Source organism: Bombina bombina, chromosome 8, assembly GCF_027579735.1.
Source record: "Bombina bombina isolate aBomBom1 chromosome 8, aBomBom1.pri, whole genome shotgun sequence".
Taxonomy (NCBI): Eukaryota; Metazoa; Chordata; class Amphibia; order Anura; family Bombinatoridae; genus Bombina; species Bombina bombina.
In genome coordinates, this window is record NC_069506.1 from 192,559,774 (window position 1) to 192,584,245 (window position 24,472).

General features: G+C 38.3%; 1 protein-coding gene across 1 annotated transcript in view; it reads right to left on the bottom strand.

The window, feature by feature from the left end:
• LOC128638691 (testicular acid phosphatase homolog) overlaps positions 1-24,472 on the bottom strand; it is a 259,980-nt gene that overhangs the window by 95,252 nt on the left and 140,256 nt on the right. Inside the window, exon 5 of the mRNA XM_053690813.1 lies at positions 1,207-1,305. Within this exon, the coding sequence (XP_053546788.1) occupies positions 1,207-1,305 (99 nt within the window). The remainder of the gene's footprint in view (positions 1-1,206; positions 1,306-24,472) is intronic.

Sequence of the window (24,472 nt, forward strand, 5' to 3'; positions counted from 1 at the left end):
AAGTTATGCTGCGCTGTCTACACTAAAAGTATAATAAAGAAATGTCCGTAGGGCATATAGTCCTAAAAACATACCCAACACACAAAAAATCACTATAAGGGCAAAATACACTCAGCCCAACAAGTGACCATTATCCCTCTCTCCTAGCCAGCCTCAAACCAAAAGGGGGAATCTATTAACCCCTTACTCTTGCTTGCAGTTACAGTGCCATGTCAGTGCTGCCCTTAATTATATCCCCAAATAAAGAGATAATTATGTACCATTTTATGTCCACTGAGGTATTAACCTCAAAAGTGCTGAATCCTTCTAACCTAGAAGGCAAGAGCACTTACCTGTGGATCCCGCTGCAGGGCAGGAAACAGCTTCTCAGGTATGACAGACTCAGCCGACCTCTGACAGGGACCTGTAGAAAAAGAAAAGCAACTAACCCTGGTTTTCTATATAGAGGTAGCATAAATGTTGGAAGAGAAGCAAGGACTACCTCGCTGTCTTCCAACTGAGAAAAGCCACCATTACTCTTACTAAAGAGGATTATATGGACACAGCATATCCCCAATCCTTGCTTGCAGGGAAAAGTACCCATTAAAGGATTAATATCTTAAGAAACCATCTTCGCACATCCTCCTGATGTACAAGGAAAATAATGACTGGGGGTTTATGGGAAGTGGGAGTAATACTTAACAGCTTTGCTGGGGTGTTCTTTGCCTCCTCCTGGTGGCCATGAGTTGAATTCTCACTAGTAATTAGAATGTATTTGTGGACTCTCCGTGCTATTGGAAAGAAATGACATGCTGGTATGTCTGTAAATTAGGCATGGGTGGATCCAGAAGCATCTACGTGTTTTGTGCATAATGACGAGGTAGGATCTGAATGTGTTTATGTAAAAGGTCTTGGATCTGTATTTTGGAGCAAGCTGGACATGATTATGACAGGATCTAGATATTTTTGAGTAAAAAGACTTGGATGTGGATGTGTAAATCAGATGGGTATCTATTAAGAGACAAGTATTTTGAGGTAAAATAAATAACATGGATATTGATGTTCTAGTATAAATTGAACATAAATTTGACAAGATTTGAATGTGGTTCACAAATAGATATATTTATCAGGATCCAGGTTAAACACAAATGTATTCAATAGTATCTGGCTTTAACCACACCCATTATACACATCTCTAAAGTAGATTATGTACCTCACAGGTCTTACCTTCCAGCTGTCCATCTTGTCATGATATTCAGGTTGCTCGCTGGTCTCTCTCATTAACTCATTGTATTGCGGACATTCTTTTGAAGGGAATTTCAGTAGCTTGGATACAACATAAGGAACAAAGTCAGTCTATTCCAAAAGGCCATTGAAATTTAGAATATTTATTTTCTCCAATGGATTTTATAGCCCTCAAACATATCCCTTTGAGTACAGGGCCGGATTTACATCTCAGGTGGCTGTAGGCACAAAAAACTGAAGCGTCCCCCCCACCCCCCCAGAAAAAAAGTGGAAAAAATGAGGACTTTTTTTTATTATTATTTAGGACAACTAAAAATAAATATTAGATGTAAAATTACATTTTCCCTTTTATGGAGATACACAAATACACACACCAATTGCAATATTTGTTGTAATTGAAGCTACACCAAAAATCAATATTCACTTGACTCAAATGGCCATACCATTTCTATTATGTATAACAAAAACAAATCATGTTAAACTTTTAATGTAAAATATTCTAAAGAAAACCCTATTTAAAGGGACATAAAAAGTAACAGTTTGATGGGCATTTTATTATTGCACTAGTGCTTGCACAGAAGTGTGTTAGCCTCTTGCAAAAGAGTTAAACACATTGTCAATGTCAGTTCTGAGACAGCAATACACATCTGTGCAGACCCAGATGGGCTCATAGGACATGTTTATTGACAAGCCACTAGTGTATTGATTTTCTGGAGATGACTTTGACTATTTTGTTGGAGTTAAACATAGTTTTGTGTAAACAATAGCAATATTAAAACTAGCAGCATGCAAGCTCATCACCATCAACAACCTGTGCAGCCAGTGGAAGAAAATATAAAATGTAGGTATTTTTTTTTACTACATGAAAAAAATCTTGTAAACTCTGATATTTTTGGTACAAATACACACAGATGTTACATTTATTTTGTTCTGAAATATAAGTATAATATGATGTTGCTCTCAATGGAAAACATGGAATGTTGTAGATTATATGTAATCCAGGGGTCAACAAATGTGTTTAAAATTAGAATTTAGAAATTCAATTTACCACAATACAAAAATACCACACTTACTTGATAAAAGAACAGATTAACAATTTTTAATGTGATGTGTGTGTGTATATATATATATATATATATATATATATATATATATATATATATATATATATATGTGTGTGTATGTGTGATGTGTGTGTATGTGTATATATATGTGTGTGTGTGTGTGATGTGTGTGTGTATATATATATATATATATATATATATATATACATACATATACATACATACAAACAAATATGCCATGTGAGTGGTTTACACACATACACATTTTACAGCCTTACAGTCTACAAACTTTGATGTCAAAGTGCCCTAAAGGCTGTAAATCGCAATTGGCAGATTGTAATAAAGAGCAGAGCAGCTAGTCCCACATAACCTCCACACCTCCAAGGCCTTTATAGAACAAAAACATTCATCCTGAAGCAGAATTTAAACTCCTGGCTATAAAAAAGGAATACAGCATATAACAAGTGAATACACTGCAACCCTCTCTGGTAGCCAAGGGATTAAAGTGCTCTGCTTGTTATGTTTTCATTCTAGGCAGCATTAGAAGCCTTGTACAGTCCTAACCTGTTCTGAAGCTTTCATTCCTCAACAAAAAGTTTCTGCACCACATCAGCATGGAGCTTGGCTGTGTGAGGCAACAGAAGTACATAAAATAAAAGTGAAACTAAACATGCCTGGTGAAAATGGGAGGAGTTTAGTTTTAATCTTTGCCCCTCTCTCCTTCATGGCTCCCTCAACTGCTGTAACATATTCCCAATGAAACACTCAACTTTGTACTTACTAAAATAAATGCCCTCTAAAAAAAAAAAAAAAAAAAAAAAAAAATTTTTTTTTTTTTTTTTTTTACTGACAGGCAGGCGCCCCTCACTGCAAGGCGCCTGTAGGCACATGCCTACTGTGCCTAATGGGAAATCCGGCCCTGTTTGAGTATATTTCCAAGGTTCCTCCTTTAAGCTGTCCCCAATTCTTGCTTTCCTATTGTTTTGTTTTCTTTATCTCTCTTCTTACTTTTCCACTTTACTTTTCAATTCTCCCACTATTAATTCTCCCACCATTTAATATATATCCTTCCCACTGTCTGACATATATCTCATAAAGGTGGGTGAAGCCATGTTAAATGGTGGTTACATGATAATGGGTGTGTATGGGTAGTATGTGGGTGTTCCTGGCATTTTGTAGGTATGTATGGGCAGTCTATGGACGGGGCTAAGTCAAATTCTGCAAATATAGACATATGGCTATTTCAGAGGGACAGATATTAAAATTAGGTACTGTCCCTGTCAAATAGGGGCAGATGGGAGATCTGATCATTTATTTATGAAAATTCCTATCCTAAGTAGTTGCTATCTACTGTGCAACAGGATAAAGATCCACCCGCTCGGGTATCAGATAAGAAAGATAAGGAAATCTACAAGCAAAACTAGTAATATTTATTGTGTGCTTTGCAAGACTAAGTTCCCTATTGGCTCATCTATTAAACAATACAGTGGTGTTATTTCTAATGTGGATGTATAACAATCAGTTATATCACATCATGTAAAGCAAAACATTTAATAAATTGCAATAAAAATGTTGTAGAGATTGGATATTAAAGGGCCAGTGTAATTTCTCCTTTTCTGTTCTCCCAATGATCAATTTCGCCTGCTGAAAAGTAATGTGTTTTTTACAGATAGTTCCTTTACCTTGATTTTGTGATTTGAAATAGCTAAATGTGCCTGTTGTATCCCATCCTATACTGAAACATTCAAAACTGGTAACAAATCCCACACACCTAGTAGGACGTTAGACAGAGAGAGATATTAAAATTTTAATTTTCCATTGTTCTTTTTTTTTTTTTTTTAAATATCTTTATTAGACATAGCCATTTAAGTAACAGAATAAATCAAAATACAAACAAAGAAAGTAACATCTGTTATGCATATACACGTCTCGCAGGACGATCAAGGTCTCGCAAGACCAACATAAATTGTTGATGTATCAATACAAAAAACAATTTTAGGCAGTCATGAAAATGTTAATAATATTTCTGAATCCAATAGAGACTACGATAAAGTAATAGAATGGCTAATTTTCAAAACTAAATAAAAAAGAAAGAAGAAAAGAGAAAAAAAAAAAAATGTAACCAAAAAAAAAAAGGAAGGGGAAAAACAAAATGGGAGAACAAGATCCACCCCTCCTCCTCCTGTAACCCAGAGTACTAACCAGCATCTAAAAACATAATTTATGTAAGAACTTACCTGATAAATTCATTTCTTTCATATTAGCAAGAGTCCATGAGCTAGTGACGTATGGGATATACATTCCTACCAGGAGGGGCAAAGTTTCCCAAACCTTAAAATGCCTATAAATACACCCCTCACCACACCCACAATTCAGTTTAACGAATAGCCAAGAAGTGGGGTGATAAGAAAAAAGTGCGAAAGCATATAAAATAAGGAATTGGAATAATTGTGCTTTATACAAAAAAATCAAAACCACCACAAAAAAGGGCGGGCCTCATGGACTCTTGCTAATATGAAAGAAATGAATTTATCAGGTAAGTTCTTACATAAATTATGTTTTCTTTCATGTAATTAGCAAGAGTCCATGAGCTAGTGACGTATGGGATAATGACTACCCAAGATGTGGATCTTACCACACAAGAGTCACTAGAGAGGGAGGGATAAAATAAAGACAGCCAATTCCTGCTGAAAATAATCCACACCCAAAATAAAGTTTAATGAAAAACATAAGCAGAAGATTCAAACTGAAACCGCTGCCTGAAGTACTTTTCTACCAAAAACTGCTTCAGAAGAAGAAAATACATCAAAATGGTAGAATTTGGTAAAAGTATGCAAAGAGGACCAAGTTGTCGCTTTGCAAATCTGATCAACCGAAGCTTCATTCCTAAATGCCCAGGAAGTAGAAACTGACCTAGTAGAATGAGCTGTAATCCTCTGAGGCGGAGTTTTACCCGACTCAACATAGGCAAGATGAATTAAAGATTTCAACCAAGATGCCAAAGAAATGGCAGAAGTTTTCTGGCCTTTCTAGAACCGGAAAAGATAACAAATAAACTAGAAGTCTTTCGGAAAGGCTTAGTAGCTTCAACATAATATTTCAAAGCTCTAACAACATCCAAAGAATGCAACGATTTCTCCTTAGAATTCTTAGGATTAGGACATAATGAAGGAACCACAATGTCTCTACTAATGTTGTTGGAATTCACAACTTAGGTAAAAAATTGAAAAGAAGTTCGCAACACCGCCTTATCCTGATGAAAAATCAGAAAAGGAGACTCACAAAAAAGAGCAGATAATTCAGAAACTCTTCTGGCAGAAGAGATGGCCAAAAGGAACAAAACTTTCCAAGAAAGTAATTTAATGTCCAATGAATGCATAGGTTCAAAAGGAGGAGCTTGAAGAGCCCCCAGAACCAAATTCAAACTCCAAGGAGGAGAAATTGACTTAATGACAGGCTTTATACGAACCAAAGCTTGTACAAAACAATGAATATCAGGAAGAATAGCAATCTTTCTGTGAAAAAGAACAGAAAGAGCAGAGATTTGTCCTTTCAAGGAACTTGCGGACAAACCCTTATCTAAACCATCCTGAAGAAACTGTAATATTCTCGGTATTCTAAAAGAATGCCAAGAAAAATGATGAGAAAGACACCAAGAAATATAAGTCTTCCAGACTCTATAATATATCTCTCTGGATACAGATTTACGAGCCTGTAACATAGTATTAATCACAGAGTCAGAGAAACCTCTTTAACCAAGAATCAAGCGTTCAAACTCCATACCTTTAAATTTAAGGATTTCAGATCCTGATGGAAAAAAGGACCTTGAGACAGAAGGTCTGGTCTTAACGGAAGAGTCCACGGTTGGCAAGAGGCCATCCGGACAAGATCCGCATACCAAAACCTGTGAGGCCATGCCGGAGCTACCAGCAGAACAAACGAGCATTCCTTCAGAATCTTGGAGATTACTCTTGGAAGAAGAACTAGAGGCGGAAAGATATAGGCAGGATGATACTTCCAAGGAAGTGATAATGCATCCACTGCCTCCGCCTGAGGATCCCGGGATCTGGACAGATACCTGGGAAGTTTCTTGTTTAGATGAGAAGCCATCAGATCTATTTCTGGGAGTTCCCACATTTGAACAATCTGAGGAAATACCTCTGGGTGAAGACCATTCGCCCAGGTGCAACGTTTGGCGATTGAGATAATCCGCTTTCCAATTGTCCATACCTGGGATATGAACCGCAGAGATTAGACAGGAGCTGGATTCCGCCCAAACCAAAATTCGAGATACCTCTTTCATAGCCAGAGGACTGTGAGTCCCTCCTTGATGATTGATGTATGCCACAGTTGTGACATTGTCTATCTGAAAACAAATGAACAACTCTCTCTTCAGAAAAGGCCAAGACTGAAGAGCTCTGAAATTGCACGGAGTTCCAAAATATTGATCGGAAATCTCACCTCCTGAGATTCCCAACCCCTTGTGCCGTTAGATACCCCCACACAGCTCCCCAACCTGTAAGACTTGCATCTGTTTAGATTATAGTCCAGGTCGGAAGAACAAAGAAGCCCCCTGAACTAAACGATGGTGATCTGTCCACCATGTCAGAGAGTGTCGTATAATCGGTTTAAAGATATTAATTGAGATATCTTTGAGTAATCCCTGCACCAATGGTTCAGCATACAGAGCTGAAGAGGTCGCATGTGAAAACGAGCAAAGGAGATCGCATCTGATGCTGCAGTCCTAAGACCTAAAATTTCCATGCATAAGGCTACCAAAGGGAATGATTGTGACTGAAGGTTTTGACAAGCTGAAATCAATGTTAAACTTCTCTTGTCTGACAAGGACAGAGTCATAGACACTGAATCTATTCTAGAAACCTAAAAAGGTTACCCTTGTCTGAGGAATCAATGAACTGATTGGTAAATTGATCCTCCAACCATGAACTTGAAGAAACAACACAAGTCGATTCGTATGAGATTCTTCGAAAATGAGAAGACTGAGCAAGTACCCAGATATCGTCCAATAAGGAAATACCAAAACCCTGTTCTCTGATTACAGAAAGAAGGGCACCGAGAACCTTTGAAAAAAATTCTTGGAACTGAGGCTAGGCCAAACGGTAGAGCCACAAAACTGGTAATGCTTGTCTAAAAAGAGAATCTCAGACACTAAAAGTGATCTGGATGAATCGGAATATGCAGATACACATCCTGTAAATCTATTGTAGACATATAATGCCCTTGCTAAACAAAAGGCAGGACAGTCCTACAGAAACTGAATGTTGGTATCCTTACATAACGATTCAATATTGATAGATCCGGAACTGGTCTGAAGGAATTGACCTTCTTTGGTACAATGAAGAGATAAAATAAAACCCCAGCCCCTGTTCCAGAACTGGAACTGGCATAATTACTCCAGCCAACTCTAGATCTGAAACACATTTCAGAAATGCTGAGCCTTTGCTGTGTTAACTGGGACACGGGTAAGAAAAAAATCTCTTAGCAGGAGGCCTTAACTGAAGCCAATTCTGTACCTTTCTGAAACAATGTCCTGAAACCAGAAATTGAGAACGGAATTGATCAAAATTTCTTTGAAGAAAACGTAATCTGCCCCATACCAGCTGAGCTGGAATAAGGTCCGCACCTTCATGGGTACTTAGGAGCTGGCTATAGGTTTTCTATAAGGCTTGGATATATTCCAAACTGGAAATAGTTTCCAAACTGATACCGCTCCTGAGGATGAAGGATCAGGCTTTTGTTCCTTATTGTGAGGAAAGGAACGAAAATGATTATTAGACCTAAATTTACCTTAGATTTTTTATCCTTTGGTAAAAAATTTCCCTTCCTTCCAGAAACAGTTGAAATAATAATTTATTACCCTGGAAAGAAAAGGAAAGCAAAGTTGACTTAGAAGACATATCAGCATTCCAAGTTTAATCCATAAAGCTTTTCTAGCTAAAATAGCTAGAGACATATACCTGACATCAACTCTAATTATATCAAAAGATGGTATCACCAATAAAATTATTAGCATGTTATAGAATAATAATAATGCTATAAAATTATGATCTGTTACTTGTTGCGCTAAAGCTTCTAACCAAAAAGTTGAAGCTGCAGCAACATCCGCTAAAAATATAGCAGGTCTAAGAAGATTACCTGAACATAAGTAAGCTTTTCTTAGAAAGGATTCAATTTTCCTATCTAAAGGATCCTTAAATGAATTACTATCTGCCGTAGGAAAAGTAGCACATTTCGCAGGAGTAGAGACAGCCCCATAACCTTAGGGATTTTGTCCCAAAAAAACTCTAATCTGTCAGATGGCACAGGATATAATTGCTTAAACGTTTAGAAGGAGTAAAAAAATTACCCAAATTATTCCATTCCCTGGAAATTACTTCAGAAATAGCATCAGGGAGATTAAACACTTCTGGAGTAACTACAGGAGAAAAAAACCTTATTTAAACGTTTAGATTTAGTATCAAGAGGACCAGAATCCTCTATTTCTAATGCAATTAATACTTCTTTAAATAAAGAACGAATAAATTCCATCTTGAACAAATACAAAGATTTATCAGCATCAACCTCTGAGACAGAAACCTCTGAACCAGAAGAACCATTATCAGTATCAGAATGATGATGTTCATTTAAAAATTCATCTGAAAAAAGAGAAGTTTTAAAAGACTTTTATGTAAACTAGAAGGAGAAATAACAGACATAGCCTTCTTAATGGATTTAAAAAAATAAAATCTCTTATGTTTATCAGGAACACTCTGAAAATTAGATGTTGACGGAACAGCAACAGGTAATGTAACAGTACTAAAGGAAATTTTATCTGCATTAATAAGTTTGTCATGACATGCAATACAAACAACAGCTGGAGAAACAGATACCAAAAATTATAGCAGATACACTTAGCTTGGTAGCTCCAGCACTAGACAGCGATTTTCCTGTAGTATCTTCTGACTCAGATGCAACGTGAGACATCTTGCAATATGTAAGAGAAAAAACAACATATAAAGCAAAATTGATCAAATTCCTTAAATGACAGTTTCAGGAATGGGAAAAAAATGCCAAAGAACAAGCTTCTAGCAACCAGAAGCAATGAAAAAATAAGACTTAAATAATGTGGAGACAAAAGTGACGCCCTTATTTTTTAGCGCCAAATAAGACGCCCACATTATTTGGCGCCTAAATGCTTTTGGCGCCAAAAGTGACGCCACATCCGGAACGCCGACATTTTTGGCGCAAAATAACGTCAAAAAATGACGCAACTTCCGGCGACACGTATGACGCCGGAAACGGAAAATAATTTTTGCGCCAAAAAAGTCAGCGCCAAGAATGACGCAATAAAATGAAGCATTTTCAGCCCCCGCGAGCCTAACAGCCCACAGGAAAAAAAGAGTCAAATTTTTTAAGGTAAAAAAAAAAAAAATAATAAAAATGATTAATTCAAATGCATTATCCCAAATATGAAACTGACTGTCTGAAAAATAAGGAAAGTTGAACATTCTGAGTCAAGGCAAATAAATGTTTGAATACATATATTTAGAACTTTATAAACAAAGTGCCCAACCATAGCTTAGAGTGTCACAGAAAATAAGATTTACTTACCCCAGGACACTCATCTACATGTTTGTAGAAAACCAAACCAGTACTGAAACGAGAATCAGCAGAGGTAATGGTATATATAAGAGTATATCGTCAATCTGAAAAGGGAGGTAAGAGATTAATCTCTACGACCGATAACAGAGAACCTATGAAATAGACCCCGTAGAAGGAGATCACTGCATTCAAATAGGCAATACTCTCCTCACATCCCTCTGACATTCACTGCACGCTGAGAGGAAAACTGGGCTCCAACTTGCTGCGGAGCGCATATCAACGTAGAATCTAGCACAAACTTACTTCACCACCTCCATCGGAGGCAAAGTTTGTAAAACTGAATTGTGGGTGTGGTGAGGGGTGTATTTATAGGCATTTTAAGGTTTGGGAAACTTTGCCCCTCCTGGTAGGAATGTATATCCCATACGTCACTAGCTCATGGACTCTTGCTAATTACATGAAAGAAATAACAATTCTCTGTCCAAGTTTATTCCACCAAATTTCTATTTCTAATCCAAGTATCTGGAAATTCGCCATGTAGGACTAATTCTGCGAAACTCACTGAAGCCAGAAAGGGTCTCAGAATCTGTCTCTGCACAGCACTTGGGTATGTCTTAATAACCGGGGCCCAGCCTATTAAAAACTCTTTAATTTTCCTTTCAGATACAAACTGAGAGTGGAAGGATTCAAAAATAATCTGGGCTTGAATATCCCCTAAAACTTGTGTCAAATTGGGGGGACTCTTTGCAATCCATTTTTTAAAAATATTATACCTAACTGTTAGTATAATTGTATTTAGAATATGCATTCTCTCCCTTCCTCTTATCTCCGGAAAAAGCAACACTATATTTTCGAGAGAGAAGACAATTGAACTTGCAAAGACCCTGTTATACCAGAATTGGACTTTCAACCATAATTGAGAGATCTTTGGACAGGCCCATAACATGTGGCAAAGGTCAGCCCGGGTAAATACGCAGTGTTCACATCGAAAATTTTTATTAGGAAAATATTTGGCCATTGAAGCCGGAGATAGATACGAATTATTTAATCATTTTAAGTGAGATTCTTTCCAATTTGTAGACAACGGAAGTTTCGCCACTCTCGCAAGACTATTACTTATTCCCTCAGGATCTATAGAGCTAATGTATGGGCGCCAGAACTTAATCCGCTTATCTTCTTCCAGCACGCCTTGCTTAGTCAGCATATCATATATTAGCGAAATTGATGAATCACCAAGAATGAATTTTCTAATACAAGTCTTAAGTTCGGACCAATCACATCTCTCACCAGTATGCCAATTCTGAGCATTAACAAAATGTCGAATCTGAAAATATGCGAACCGATGCAGCCTAGAAAGGGAGAATTGTTCCCTAATTGTTTCCCAGGGAAACATCAATAGGTCGTCATCAACTAGTTGATGAACATATTCTAACCCTTTAACCTGCCACTCATAAAAACATTTCTGATCTAGGCCAGGAAGGAACTGGGGATTCCCCCTGATCGGAAGGTATTCAGAGAAAGATGAATCAATTTTAAGCAGTTTACAAAGTCTATACCATGCTATAATAATATTCCTAAATTACCTTAGTGAAGATACCTCTGGCGGGAGAGACTGGGGAGTACAATGAATCAGGGCTTTCAGCGACCATGGTTCCACAAAATATGATTCAAGATCAAAGGTAGTCACTAACTCAGCCCGGGAGATCCAATCAAAAATAAGCTTGCCCAAAGAAGCATAATTGTATAGTCTGATATTAGGCATAGCCAATCCCGCACCAATGTATTTTTGCGCAAGCCTATTAAGCGATAGTCGAGGCTTTTTAGATTTCCATATGAACTTTGAGAACCAGGCTGCCAGTTTCTTCAAGTCCTTATTCAAAATCAATAGAGGTAGATTTTGCAAATAATAAAGAATTTTTGGAAAGATTATGGTTTTAATCAAAGTAACAGAGGCTGTACGTGATAAGGGGAATGCTGCCCAAATCTTAAGATCCTCTTGAATTTTCTGAAATAGCCAACCAAAGTTGGCCTGGTACCATAGTTTCGGATTTCTATTAATCTCTAATCCCAAATTAACGAACAGCATCTACTTCATGAAAGATTGTTACAAGTTGGTTGGGGCACCGGGTCCCAAGCCACATCAATTTGCTCTTCTCCATATTGATCTTATAGCCTGCAAATGTACTAAATTGATTAATCACAGATATCACATTTGGGATAGTGTCAACTGGTTTATTAAGAAAAAGTAAGATGTCATCAGCATAGAGTAGTATTTTCAGATTTTGACCTCCTAACGGGATCCCGGGAAGGATCTCACGAAACTTAATGGCCAGGGGTTCTAATATAATATTAAAAAGCAGGGGGGAAAGCGGGCAGCCCTGTCTTGTTCCTCTTTGTAGATGGATCTCAGGAGAAATCGTACCATTAACTAATTAGTACGAGATAGGATTCTATTAAATCTTTCGAACAAAGTCAGGGAAATTACAGATAAAACCAAATTTACAGAGAGCTGAAAACATATGCTTCCAAGAGATGCAATCAAAAGCTTTGAATGCATCTAAGGTAAGAACCGCTATATTTTTTAAATCAGACCTCTCCCTACCCTGTTCTGAGTTCCAGATAAAATCAACTAATGTTGTTAATTTCCTTAGGCCTAGATTTAGAGTTGGGCGGTAGCCGTCAAAACCAGCGTTAGAGGCTCCTAACGCTGGTTTTTACCGCCCTCTGGTATTTGGAGCCAGTCATTAAAGGGTCTAACGCTCACTTTCCAGCCACGACTTTTCCATACCGCAGATCCCCTTACGTCAATTGCGTATCCTATCTTTTCAATGGGATCTTTCTAACGCCGGTATTTAGAGTCGTGGCTGAAGTGAGCGTTAGAAATCTAACGACAAAACTCCAGCCGCAGAAAAAAGTCAGTAGTTAAGAGCTTTCTGGGCTAACGCCGGTTCATAAAGCTCTTAACTACTGTGCTCTAAAGTACACTAACACCCATAAACTACCTATGTACCCCTAAACCGAGGCCCCCCCACATCGCTGCCACTCTAATAAAAAAATTTAACCCCTAATCTGCCAACCGCACGCCGCTGCCACCTACGTTATCCCTATGAACCCCTAATCTTCTGCCCCTAACACCGCCGACCCCTATATTATATTTATTAACCCCTAATCTGCCCCCCTCACCGTCGCCTCCACCTGCCTACACTTATTAACCCCTAATCTGCCGAGCGGACCGCACCGCTACTATAATAAAGTTATTAACCCCTAATCCGCCTCACTCCCGCCTCAATAACCCTATAATAAATAGTATTAACCCCTCATCTGCCCTCCCTAACATCGCCGACACCTAACTTCAAGTATTAACCCCTAATCTGCCGATCGGAGCTCACCGCTACTCTAATAAATTTTTTAACCCCTAAAGCTAATTCTAACCCTAACACCCCCCTAAGTTAAATATAATTTTATTCTAACAAAATAAATTAACTCTTATTAAATAAATTATTCCTAGTTAAAATAATTACAAAATTACCTGTAAAATAAATCCTAACCTAAGTTACAATTAAACCTAACACTACACTATCAATAAATTAATTAAATAAAATACCTACAAATAAATACAATTAAATAAACTAACTAAAGTACAAAAAATAAAAAACAACTAAGTTACAAAAAATAAAAAAATATTTACAAACATTAGAAAAATATTACAACAATTTTAAACTAATTACACCTACTCTAAGCCCCCTAATAAAATAACAAAGCCCCCCAAAATAAAAAAATGCCCTACCCTATTCTAAAATAAAAAAGTTCAAAGCTCTTTTACCTTACCAGCCCTGAAAAGGGCCCTTTGCGGGGCATGCCCCAAAGAATTCAGCTCTTTTGCCTGTAAAAAAAACACATACAATACCCCCCCAACATTACAACCCACCACCCACATACCCCTAATCTAACCCAAACCCCCCTTAAATAAACCTAACACTAAGCCCCTGAAGATCTCCCTACCTTGTCTTCACCTCACCGGGTTCAGCGATCGCTCCAGAAGAGGGTCCGAAGTCTTGATCCAAGCGGCGGCTGAAGAACTCCATCATCGGGCTGAAGTCGGAAGTCCATCATCGGGATGAAGTCTTCTATCAAGCCGCATCTTCAATCTTCTTTCTTCCGGAGCGGAGCCATCGTCTTCAAAGCCGACGCGGAACATCCTCTTCAACCGACGCCTACTCGCCGAATGACGGTTCCTTTAAATGACGTCATCCAAGATGGCGTCCCTCGAATTCCGATTGGCTGATAGGATTCTATCAGCCAATCGGAATTAAGGTAGGAATATTCTGATTGGCTGATGGAATCAGCCAATCAGATTCAAGTTCAATCCGATTGGCTGATTGGATCAGCCAATCAGATTGAGCTCGTATTCTATTGGCTGTTCCGATCATTTAAAGGAACCGTCATTAGGCGAGTAGGCGTCATTAGAAGAGGATGGATCCGCGTCGGCTGGGAAGAAGATGGCTCCGCTCCGCTCCGGAAGAAAGAAGATTGAAGATGCTGCTTGATAGAAGACTTCCTCCCGATGATGGACTTCCGACTTCAGCCCGATGATGGATTTCTTCAGCCGCCGCTTGTATCCAGACTTCAGCCCGAGGATGGACGTCACTCTTCAGCCCCCCGCTTGGGCTTGGATCAAGACTTCGGACCCTCTTCTGGACAGATTGTGACCCGGTGAGGTGAAGACAAGGTAGGGAGATCTTCAGGGGCTCAGTGTTAGGTTTATTTAAGGGGGGTTTGGGTTAGATTAGGGGTATGTGGGTGGTGGGTTGTAATGTTGGGGGGGTTATTGTATGTGGTTTTTTCCAGGCAAAAGAGCTGAATTCTTTGGGGCATGCCCCGCAAAGGGCCCTTTTCAGGGCTGGTAAGGTAAAAGAGCTTTGAACTTTTTTATTTTAGAATAGGGTAGGGCATTTTTTTATTTTGGGGGGCTTTGTTATTTTATTAGGGGGCTTAGAGTAGGTGTAATTAGTTTAAAATTGTTGTAATATTTTTCTAATGTTTGTAAATATTTTTTTATTTTTTGTACTTTAGTTAGTTTATTTCATTGTATTTAATTGTAGATATTGTATTTAATTAATTTATTGATAGTGTAGTGTTAGGTTTAATTGTAGATAATTGTAGGTATTTTATTTAATTTATTTATTGATAGTGTAGTGTTAGGTTTAATTGAAACTTAGGTTAGGATTTATTTTACAGGTAATTTTGTAATTATTTTAACTATTTTAGCTTTTAAATAGTTATTAACTATTTAATAGCTATTGTACCTGGTTAAAATAAATACAAAATTGCCTGTAAAATAAATATTAATCCTAAAATAGCTATAATATAATTATAATTTATTTTGTAGCTATATTAGGGTTTATTTTACAGGTAAGTATTTAGCTTTAAATAGGAATAATTTATTTAATAAGAGTTAATTTATTTCGTTAGATAAAAATTATATTTAATTTAGGGGGGTGTTAGTGTTAGGGTTAGACTTAGCTTTAGGGGTTAATCCATTTATTACAGTAGCGGCGAGATTCGGTCGGCAGATTAGGGGTTAATAATTGAAGTTAGATGTCGGCGATGTTAGGGAGGGCAGATTAGGGGTTAATACTATTTATTATAGGGTTATTGAGGCGGGAGTGAGGCGGATTAGGGGTTAATAACTTTATTATAGTAGCGGTGCAGTCCGCTCGGCAGATTAGGGGTTAATAAGTGTAGGCAGGTGGAGGCGACGTTGTGGGGGGCAGATTAGGGGTTAATAAATATAATATAGGGGTCGGCGGTGTTAGGGGCAGCAGATTAGGGGTACACAGGGATAATGTAGGTAGCGGCGGTTTACGGAGCGGCAGATTAGGGTTTAAAAAAAATATGCAGGTGTCAGCGATAGCGGGGGCGCCAGATTAGGGGTTAATAAGTGTAAGGTTAGGGGTGTTTAGACTCGGGGTTCATGTTAGGGTGTTAGGTGCAGACTTAGGAAGTGTTTCCCCATAGAAAACAATGGGGCTGCGTTAGGAGTTGAACGCTGCTTTTTTGCAGGTGTTAGGTTTTTTTTCAGCTCAAATGGCCCCATTGTTTTCTATGGGGGAATCGTGCATGAGCACGTTTTTGAAGCTGGCCGCGTCCGTAAGCACCGCTGGAATTTAGAGTTGCAGTGGCGTTAAATTATGCTCTACGCTCCCTTTTTGGAGCCTAACGCACTGAAAACCCAGCCATTCTGTGAACTCTAAATACCAGCGGTATTTAAAAGGTGCGGGGGAAAAAAAGCATGCGTAGCTAACGCACCCCTTTGGCCGCCAAACTCTAAATCTAGCCGTTATATTCTTAGAAGAACACCGAGATGGCATAAAGCCCACCTGGTCTGTGTGGATGAGTTTCTCCAGACATAGAACCAATCTGCTAGATAAAATAGAAGCAAGGATTTTATAGTCTGCGTTAAGGACTGAAATAGGCCTATAAGAGGCCGGGTCCTCTGGATTTTTCCCCTTTTTAAGAATTAAAGAGATGTTAGCAGCCGAGAAAATCGAGGAAGGTATATTGCCCGATATATAATAGCTATTGTATAGCTTTTCTAATATAGGGACAAGCAGCTCAGATAAAGTTTTATAAAATTCTATAGGTAACCCGTCTGGACCTGCTGCCTTGTTCAATTTAGCCCGAGATATTGCACTACTAATTTCCTCGGCTGAGATAGGGGCATTCAACATATCTAGCTCTTCTAGTTGAATTTTCGGTACCGAGATCGAGGACCAGAAGTTTGTTTCATTGTCGTGATTAAAATCTCCTTCTGCATATAAGCATCGGTAAAAATCATGGAAAATTCCTGCGATTTCATCCGTGTCTGAGGTACATCTACCCCTATGCTGTATCACAGGGATAAGATTTTTATTTTTATTGGCTTTGACTAATCTCACCAGACTTTTAGCTGAACTGCCATGAATGCTCTTAAATCGCATATTGATTTTTAGCTCTTCTTCCTGATGTTTTTGTCGCAGAACAAAATCTCTCTCTTTCTTGGCATTTAAATATAAATTCCAATTATTCCTAGAACGCAGACACCGAAAGTTCCTGAAAGCATTTCTTACCTGGTTAGATAATTGGACATCTCTAGCCCGTATTTTCTTATTCCTAGCATACAAAAATCACTTAATTTCACCCCGTAAAACCGCTTTGCCAGCTTCCCAGAAGGTTTGAATTTTATGCAGGTATGCTGAATTAAACCCAGAGTATTCTTCCCATTTTCCTTTCAACCAACCGATAAATCTAGGGTCATTAGATAAAAACCTGGGATAAAAAAATCTAGGGCTCTTACCACCAATCCTATCTTGCGAGAGCAGCGAAACAGAAATTATTGCATGATCAGAAATCATAATCTCTCCGATTTCAGCCTCTAATTTGCCACTAGAAAAAGAGACTGAAGTCAAAAACAAATCTATGCGAGAAAACGTTCTGGCCTAGATTTGGAGTTTGGCGTTAGCCCGTGAAAACCAGCGTTAGAGGCTCCTAACGCTGGTTTTAGGCTAAATCTGGTATTTGGAGTCACTCAAAAAAGGGTCTAACGCTCACTTTTCAGCCGCGACTTTTCCATACCGCAGATCCCCTTACGTAAATTGCGTATCCTATCTTTTCAATGGGATTTTTCTAACTCCGGTATTTAGAGTCGTGGCTGAAGTGAGCGTTAGAATTCTAACGACAAAACTCCAGCCGCAGGAAAAAAAGTCAGTAGTTAAGAGCTTTCTGGGCTAACGCCGGTTTATAAAGCTCTTAACTACTGTACTCTAAAGTACACTAACACCCATAAACTACCTATGTACCCCTAAACCGAGGTCCCCCCACATCGCCGCCACTCGATTAAATTTTTTTAACCCCTAATCTGCCGACCGCCAACTACGTTATCCTTATGTACCCCTAATCTGCTGCCCCTAACACCGCCGACCCCTATATTATATTTAGTAACCCCTAACCTGCCCCCCACAATGTCGCCGCCAGCTACCTACACTTATTAACCCCTAATCTGCTGACCGCAAAGCGCCGCCACCTACGTTATCCTTATGTACCCCTAATCTGCTGCCCCTAACACCGCTGACCCCTATATTATATTTATTAACCCCTAATCTGCCCCCCACAACGTCGCTTCCACCTGCCTACACTTATTAACCCCTAATCTGCCGAGCGGACCTGAGCGCTACTATAATAAAGTTATTAACCCCTAATCCGCCTCACTAACCCTATAATAAATAGTATTAACCCCTAATCTGCCCTCCCTAACATCGCCGACACCTAACTTCAATTATTAACCCCTAATCTGCCGACCGGAGCTCACCGCTATTCTAATAAATGTATTAACCCCTAAAGCTAAGTCTAACACTAACACCCCCCTAAGTTAAATATAATTTTAATCTAACGAAATTAATTAACTCTTATTAAATAAATTATTCCTATTTAAAGCTAAATACTTACCTGTAAAATAAATCCTAATATAGCTACAATATAAATTATAATTACATTGTAGCTATTTTAGGATTAATATTTATTTTACAGGCAACTTTGTAATTATTTTAACCAGGTACAATAGCTATTAAATAGTTAAGAACTATTTAATAGTTACCTAGTTAAAATAATTACAAAATTACCTGTAAAATAAATCCTAACCTAAGTTACAATTAAACCTAACACTACACTATCATTAAATTAATTAAATAAAATACCTACAATTACCTACAATTAAACCTAACACTACACTATCAATACATTAATTAAATACAATACCTACAAATAACTACAATGAAATAAACTAACTAAAGTACAAAAAATAAAAAAGAACTAAGTTACAAAAAATAAAAAAATATCTACAAACATAAGAAAAATATTACAACAATTTTAAACTAATTACACCTACTCTAAGCCCCCTAATAAAACAACAAAGCCCCCCAAAATAAAAAATGCCCTACCCTATTCTAAATTACTAAAGTTAAAAGCTCTTTTACCTTACCAGCCCTGAACAGGGCCCTTTGCGGGGCATGCCCCAAGAAGTTCAGCTCTTTTGCCTGTAAAAAAAACATACACTACCCCCCCCAACATTACAACCCACCACCCACATACCCCTAATCTAACCCAAACCCCCCTTAAATAAACCTAACACTAAGCCCCTGAAGATCTTCCTACCTTATCTTCACCATACCAGGTTCACCGATCCGTCCTGAAGAGCTCCTCCGATGTCCTGATCCAAGCCCAAGCGGGGGGCTGAAGATGTCCATGATCCGGTAGAAGTCTTCATCCAAGCGGGGCAGAAGAGGTCTTCCATCCGATTGAAGTCTTCATCCAAGTGGGGCAGAAGAGGTCTTCCATCCGATTGAAGTCTTCATCCAGGCGGCATCTTCTATCGACATCCATCTGGAGCGGAGCGGCAGCATCCTGAAGACCTCCGACGCGGAACATCCATCCTGGCCGACGACTGAACGACGGTTCCTTTAAATGACGTCATCCAAGATGGCATCCCTCGAATTCCGATTGGCTGATAGCCAATCGGAATTAAGGTAGGAATATTCTGATTGGCTGATGGAATCAGCCAATCAGATTTAGCTCGCATTCTATTGGCTGATCGGAACAGCCAATAGAATGCGAGCTCAATCTGATTGGCTGATTGGATCAGCCAATCGGATTGAACTTGATTCTGATTGGCTGATTCCATCAGCCAATCAGAATATTCCTACCTTAATTCCAATTGGCTGATAGAATCCTATCAGCCAATCGGAATTCGAGGGACGTATGTCACTTCCGGTCCGCAAATATACGTCACTTCCGGTGGGCCCCAACATCCGGTATAAACATCCGGTGAGCAGACATTAAGGAGAATTGGATAATTCTTGCCTAAAACTTAATATACTCATTGGGACACATTAGAAATGGGGGACAATATAATATCCAATTTTACAAATGTACTTTTAGCGTAATTTTAACCGCAAATTTTTGGCGCGAATTTCTGGCGCAAATTTTAGGCGCAATTTTCACAAACCATCCTATTGGCTACTAAAATACATTTAAGGTGTAGAAGCCAGACAGCTGCTACCAGTCTTGAGAAAGGTCCCTGAGGACCGAAACGCGTTGGCTATATACTGGTATTGCAGCTCAGAATATATCTGGTGAGTAGAATACTTTTGTTGCTATTTTTAAATTGATTTTATTGCACTATGTCTATTTTCTGTATACTTTTTTAGGTACAGGAGGATATCCCAATACATTTGATAAACCTTTTAAGAAGAGGAACATCAACCCAGCACTTTATACATTCACATTTGGATTAACTTGGAATTATATATTTTTTGGAGCTATTTGGACTTTATTTAACCAGTATTAGAATCCACTTGATTATTTTTTATGATACATTTTTTAAGACACATTTTTTATACACATTTTTAGGTGTACACCTTCACGATATCCATTCACTATCACATATATTATATATTTTTATATGGGTTGCTGATCACAACTCATATATTTTTACATTTTTATATTTTTATATATTTTTTCATTTTTTCATAATTTATATTTTCACATTTTTTTCTCCACAATTTTTTGATTTTTACACCAACTTTGGACACTCTAATATATTTTTTGGACGCTAATCTTTGAACACTTGTTTTGGACATTTTGGCATGGGACTTAATTATCTGTATGTTACATAGGACATAACTTCTTGGACATTGTATGGGACATTCCTTTAGATTGTTTAACCTATTTTGAATTGTAAGTTTATGTTAATAAAATGATTGTTTAATACATTTTAAAATTGCATCAAATATCCCTATTTTTAACTATTTTTAAAAAAAATTTTTAATTTTTTTAATACTTTTTTCACATGGTTTTTTATATATTTGTTGTGTAATACAATATAATATATTGACCTTTATGTAATATACATTTCTAGTCGTGGACACCATCTTTAGCAACGTAACCCTTATCTGGGGGTAGTGTAGCGCTGTATCCTGGCATTTCTTTTTTCCATATTAAAGTCCCCACCAATTATTAAATTCTCTTTAATATATGGGAACAACTTAATTTTAATTCTATCCCAAAATTCAGAATTAAATTTGTTGGGGCCATAAATATTACACAAAATAAATTTGGTCTTATTTATATAGATGTGTAGAATAATAAATCTGGCTTCTGGGTCTATCTTTGCCTGAATAATCTTATAATCAAGAGACTTGTTTATCAGTCCTACCTCTGACTGAAGAAGCAATCACCTCCCCTACCCATTTGATCTTAAGTTTATTAGCTTCATGGACATCCAGATGAGTTTCTTGGAGGAAGGAAATATCAGGATTCTTCCTTGCTAGGAGTTTAATAATAAGTTTACGTTTAGAGGGCGAAGAGATTCCTCCCACATTCCAAGAGGTTATCTTAATGTCCATTACTTAGTATGAACTACTTATCTCTAAGAATCTTAAGTAGGAGGAGGAGGGGAGGAAAGGGGAAGAAAAAAAAAAAAAAAAAGCACAAAACCGTATATATAAAATAACTAAACAACCGAAAGGCCTCCATATCCTTACAAAACAAAATAAAAAATCTTCACTTTTGACAGTCTGTCGATCAATTTTGTCATAAGCAGAATCCCTTGTCAATAAGTACCTCCGATTTCTAAAAAAACACTTGTGACCTAAACAATAATTTACCCATAGTTATACTGGCTAATGCCAACCTCATTTATCTTTGAGAAATTCTTTTACTTCCCTCACCTCAGAGAAGGTCAGGCGAGAACCCCCGTACTCAACTATAATTTTAGCCGGATAAATCATTCGGGCTTGTATACCATTATTAATAAGTTGAGTACAAAGGGGGGCCATCGTCCGCCTCCTCTGTGAGGTCTCTGTAGAGAAGTCCTGAAACAGGAGGACTTTGTTGTTACCAAAAATTAGAGGGTCCTTCAATTTTTTAAATAGCTGCATTATTTCTATTTTGTCCTGGAAATTTAATATCTTACATATACACATTCTACTTCTACCCTGGGCTGTCTCTGCGGTTATTTTGGTACCAATTCTATGGGCTCTCTCAACCATGATAGGCAATTTGGATTGTGGGACTCCCAGTCTCTGTGGTAATATCATAGAAGTAAATTGTAACAGATCCTCGAATTCAGTCGATTCTGGGAGACCCACAATCCTGATATTGTTTCTTCTCGCCCTGTCCTCCAGGTCATCAAGACGCCCCTGGAGGTTATTGATTTTAGAATCCTGTTGGGTAATTATGCTATCTTGGGCGTTGACCTGATCCTCCAGGTCAGAAATCCTGCTCTCTGCTTCCTGCATTCTAGTAGAAAATTGTCTTACTTCTGCTGACAGTGCTGAAATTTCAGAAGAAATTGAGCCAAGCTCTTTTTTAATTATATCAAATTGAGGAGAAAATAGATCAGATAGTTGTGCAATCAGAGAGTCAGCAGAATTAGACAATGGTTCTATCGTATTATCGAAGCTGACTTCGGGGAGCTTTAGCTCTTTTATCTTTAACTTTACTCGGCATTCTGGGAGAGGAAGATTTCCCCCGTGATAGAAATTTATCCATAAATTAAAAAGACCAATATAGGAGTGAAACAATCGTGCGTGCAGCGGAGAAACAAGTGGGTGAAAAAAACAACAACAAAAAAACAAATGGTGATACCGAGGAACCGGGGCAACCCGAACCCTCCTAGTGAATTAGAATATTTGATTGTTATTTAAGATATGTCTCTGTGACATATAATAATGAAGAGTGAGAGAGAAAGGAAAAAAAAAAAAATAATAATTTGTGCAGTGCTCTAGTGTACACCTTAACAACACATGAAAAAAGGCCGAAGCAACGAAATATTATCCCAACAGCCACATTCGTATATAAGAGCTCTTAATTATGAACTCACTAGAGAAATAGATATGATTTATCAATTACACCCCAATACGAGACAAAAGAGTGGATTTGGAGAAGAGAATTCACAACAAACAACTATGGACAGGAAACAGCACCACAGCTTTTTAGGATAGCACCCAAGGATTAAATTGTTCTACCTGGATATACTAAACGTGGTCTTGTAGATTCAAGCTAGAGATCACTATACCAGGTTGATAATTGCACCCTGAAAGTAATATATAGACCTAGCTATATAGTTCTCCCAGTAGCTGGAATTTAATAAGAAAAGGAAGAACCTAAGAAACACATCACAACAGTTCTCACAGTCAGCAACACTTTTTTTTTTTTTTTTTTTATCTTTTAAAATATTTATTGGAAAATCAAAAGATATATGTACATACGACGAGGAGACGCAGCTCCAATGCAAAGATTTGGCATTCAAAAACATAACATAGAATTGAATACATCTAAAGTTAAAATAAACATTTTGGGTTGCAATAGATTGTATAGTGTGAGTCTGACTTGTCAAGTCTTGATCCATGACCGACAAGTCTAAAGGTATGGGGGGGATGTGGGTCATAATGGTTGAGAATCTAAAAAACCTTGAAAAGGGTCAGGTAGAAGGAAAGAGGAATGTGGGTGAAAAGGGAAGAGAAGGGGGGGGAGTAGGGGGGTAGGCTAAGACAGGGAAGGAGAGGGAGGGATGTCCTGGTAAGGCATCCTGGAAAACTAGAATGATGGCGGACTAAAGGGAGACACAGTCGGGGGTCTATATGTCCTGAGCGGTCGCGTTAGGCTTCCAGTCAGTGCTGTAAGACTCCTTCCAGTCAGCCCAAATCAACTCAAATAGGTCCGATTTATTTAACTTGTAAAAGACATCCTTTTCCATCGTGTACATGTAGGCCATATTGTTGCGGATCACCGCCCAACTTGGGGCTCTCTCCTTCCTCCAGGAGCATGCAATAGAGTATTTCACAGTCAAAAACAGGTAGATGCAAATATACGCATGGTTTTTAGGAAGTGAGTGTAAGTTTAGATGAAGAAGGGCTGAGGCCGGCAGCCTAGGAATCCTGATGCCCATATCCTGTAGCACTGAAAAGCACTTTTGCCAAAGAGGCTGAATCGCGGGACATTCCCACCAAATGTGTAGCGCATTGCCCCTATGCCCACAATTTCGCCAACAATTGGGGGACGCATTCGGGAAAATTTTTGCTAACCTGGTAGGTACATATTACCAATGGGATAACAGCGTAAAATAGGTTTCGTATAACGTTGTACAATGTATAGCTTTCTGGGTCAAGGAGAAAGCCCGTTCCCACTCCTCGGGAGACATGCACCTACCCATTAGCGTCTCCCAACGCGACAGGTGGTTAGGGGTTCTGGGTTCCGCGATCCGCCTAATATCGTATAGTGGATAGATAAGGGCCTGCACAGTCGCTCACCCCTGGACCATATGGACTCCCATAAGGTTATTGGACGGTTTAGGCTGGGTTTAAAACCCCAACTGCAAAGAAAACTCTTGATCCTCTGGTATTCAAAGGGTAAATACGATGGGACCTGAACCTCTGCACTAATTTGAGATAGATGTTTAAAAGAGTCACATGGGGCCGTGGACCAAAGGTCCGATATACTATTGATACCTAATTGGGCCCATTTATTTGGATGAGAGTCTTGTAGAC